This window comes from Cyprinodon variegatus, unplaced genomic scaffold (genome assembly GCF_000732505.1).
Source record: "Cyprinodon variegatus isolate N-32 unplaced genomic scaffold, C_variegatus-1.0 Scaffold505, whole genome shotgun sequence".
NCBI lineage: Eukaryota > Metazoa > Chordata > Actinopteri > Cyprinodontiformes > Cyprinodontidae > Cyprinodon > Cyprinodon variegatus.
Window position 1 is genome coordinate 230,476 of NW_015150958.1, and position 3,387 is coordinate 233,862.

General features: G+C 35.3%; 1 protein-coding gene across 1 annotated transcript in view; it reads left to right on the forward strand.

Moving 5' to 3' along the window:
• The first annotated feature begins 2,585 nt into the window (after positions 1-2,585).
• Positions 2,586-3,387, forward strand: part of card19 (caspase recruitment domain family member 19) — a 4,615-nt gene continuing 3,813 nt past the window's right edge. Inside the window, exons 1-2 of the mRNA XM_015390563.1 lie at positions 2,586-2,634; positions 3,009-3,148. Of these exons, the coding sequence (XP_015246049.1) occupies positions 2,628-2,634; positions 3,009-3,148 (147 nt within the window). The 5' untranslated portion in view covers positions 2,586-2,627. The remainder of the gene's footprint in view (positions 2,635-3,008; positions 3,149-3,387) is intronic.

Below are 3,387 nucleotides of genomic sequence, written 5' to 3' on the forward strand. Positions count from 1 at the left end.
TAGCAATCCCAAAATCCATTGACAAAAAGGTTGGTATAAATTAACACCATGTATGCAAACTGCATAGTTGCTTGGGTAGAATATATTTATGATCAGATAAGTAATGGTGTTATATGTTAATGCACCACATATCTACAAGTAATAACAATGCACTTAATTATCTGATTTAGGTGTACATATGCATCCTGCATATTCAATTAAAAAGCACTCTATGATCCTAAAGGGAAATTAAACAGTTGCTCTTATAGAGGTTTCCTCAAGGAGCTCTAGATGTTGATTACTGTATGCAGGAAGGATCTCAGTAGTGGTCTGTGTTGCAGCAGGTCTGTATTTGCCTCTGCCTGAGGACGCTGCTGCATGAACATTCAGGTGAGGATTCTTAGGATGTGTCCACGATTCTTTTCATTTTCGTAAAAACACCCTCAGATATTCCTGATGGATTTTCAAGAACAAATCCAAAGGTTTTGTCTTAATGTGCAACTTGTTTGTTTTGCTGTAATCTCACTGACAGAATATTGAATACAGGGCTGTCAACTCTCCCCCATTGGGAGTGAGACTCACCCATCTCAGTGTCTTCACACAATCTCTCCATATTCCCAATTTCTCACACTAAAAAATGACATACATTAAAACTCAACTCCGTTCCACTCATTTATATATAAAAATACTATGGTGATCAAAATCCATTTCGCATCTTTAATACAACCTTAGTGCTAACAGATGAGGACAAGCAGATTCATATCCAGTCTATATTCCCTGTGCCAGATATTGAAAAAAAGACAGTTATGAAGTATGTCATTTTAATTTTGATCTTATCTTATTTGGACTAGGATAATTCTCTTTGTAAATTATTAAAGATTTTAAGCAATCTTGTACTTGAGTAAATATGAATAAAAAATACAGCTCACTTGAATTATTGATGTGAAGACTGAGTGTAGGATCACATAAAATGTTTTTTCTCTTTACACAGTGTTTTTTTGGTCCCAGTTTTAGTCCATGTTTTGCTCACAAGTTAAATAATTATTGCTCAGTCTAGTTTAATAATCTCCCGTTGGGATTTAGGAGTAATTAAACCAACAAAAATATTTTAATTCTTCAAGCTTTCAGGTTTGTCTCTCAAACCCATAAGAGGTCAACAAAAAGAAAAAGAACAATTGCAGTTTATTTTTCAAAAGATCTGCCACCCAAGAAAATACCAACCACATCCAGAGAGGATGTGCAGGACAACTCAGTTATCCTGGATTCATAGAGGGAAAAACCACAGGAATGTTCTTCTTTCATTATTACCTTGATTTATTTTTATTTTGGTCAATTAAATATGTTTTAAAAACTTAATTTCCATCACACCTTTCAAACTGAAACATCCAGAGAGGTGCTGTCTTCTGTCATGGTGAGTTTTTATAAAATCTACAGCCTCCTAGAAGGTCTGAATTGTTTAGCTATTTTGTGAATTGTAAGAAAAACTAATAACATAATGAATGGAGCTTTTTTAATCCTTAGCCTTTAAACAAATATTCATACACAGTGTAGTTTGCATGGGTTTCGATTGCACTGGTTCCTGTATCAGTGCCAGTAATCCAGTAATAGCTTGTTAGTTCCCCATTGTTTAATTTACTTGAACTGCAGAGAATANGGGTTTCGATTGCACTGGTTCCTGTATCAGTGCCAGTAATCCAGTAATAGCTTGTTAGTTCCCCATTGTTTAATTTACTTGAACTGCAGAGAATAATTAATGATATTTAATTAATATTTGCACCTTAATTATATTTAAGGTGCAAATATTTCAGAAGGGCCCATTCTGCTTTACTTAAATTCTCTTAAAAAAAAATCACCAGAATGTAGAAAATGTGTATTGTAAAAAAAAAAAAAAAAAGTTCCTCATAACTACAGAACACTTATTCAGTAACATTTACTGTGCTATTAAAATTCCACATTTTGCCGCTTTATTTCAGTTAAATCCTCTGAAAACCTCCAACCTATAGCTGCACCTGTCCTCATCTAACCCTGACAGGATGTCCTGTCCAAACTATTTCAAAATCTCACCCAAGGTTTGGTGAAAAGTTGGCAGCCCTGTGAATAAGCATTTTATAAACAAATGTTCAAATTAAATCTGAAGATTAAAGCAATTGAAGTAATGGTAAAAAAAAAAAATACAAAGCAGGTTCATTATCTGACGTTAGAAGCAGACTCCCTAAAAAACTATGGAAGAGGGATAGGGCTGGACTGAGTTAAAAAAAAAAAAAAAAAACTGATTTTTTAATTTTATTTCAGTTTAATATGGAAAAAAAAAAAAACAGAATTCTGACTTTTTTCTCAGAATTCAGATTTTAATCTCAGAATTTCCGACTTTAATCTCAGAATTCAGACTTTTTTCCCATATTAAAATAAAATATAATGTGAAAATTATTAAACTTTTTTAATTTTTTTAGTGGCCTTAATCCTCTTCCGTAAAAAAAACAGATACCTGCATGCATCAAATGAAAACTTTGTTGTTTTTGACAAGCAGTTTTCCCGCTGGTTCCGCTGAAACGGGTGTTCTCCTTTTTTGGATACTTTGACGTAAACCCAACGTGATGACGTCAGAGGGTGTAGCCAAACAGAGGGCAAGAGAGAGGACTCACCCTACAATGGAAGGTTTGCGTTTCTTTGCTTTACACACCGAAATAAAGTGAATTTTACCATAAATCTCTCAGTCTTTTTCGCATAACCTTTCATATGAAGGCCTGTTACCGCAGCAGTAGTCCTGAAGCTGAAGCTTGGTCAAATACGGTGAAATGTTAATGTGGACGTTTCTGAAAAGTTATCAAACTGTAGATATGTCCCGATAAAGAACTTTTAATTACTAAAAGTTTAGTTCGACAGTTTTGCAGACGAAAATATACACTTTTATGAGCCTCTGATGCAAAACAAAAAAAGAAAAACACATCAGTTTATTCTGCTATCTGTCCATGAAAGCTAACATGTCTGACATCTGAAGGATTTGTATGATTTTTTCCTGTCCTGCTCAGAAAGTTTTCGCCAGCAGCTGTTAGAGGACACCGCCTTCCTCCGAGCAGAGCAGAGGCTGGACACAGAGCTGGTGGACAAACTCATCCTGCAGCTCAACAGGATCTATCCTCAGATCCTCTCAGACAAGGAGGCCACCAGAGTGAGTTATATCCAAAGAACAATCCATGCAATTAGGGGATTATCCACACCATAATCTGAGTGCAGTTTTTTTAAGGATTCTTTAACATTATTTGGTGGAACAAGCAGTTCCCCATTAACCAGAGGGTGGCAGGACTGACTATTGACAGCTTCAGCATCAGACTCAAAAGGTCTTAAAGGAATAGTACACCCAAAACATGATTAGCCTTCATTTTCTACTCACCCCCATGCTGAACAACA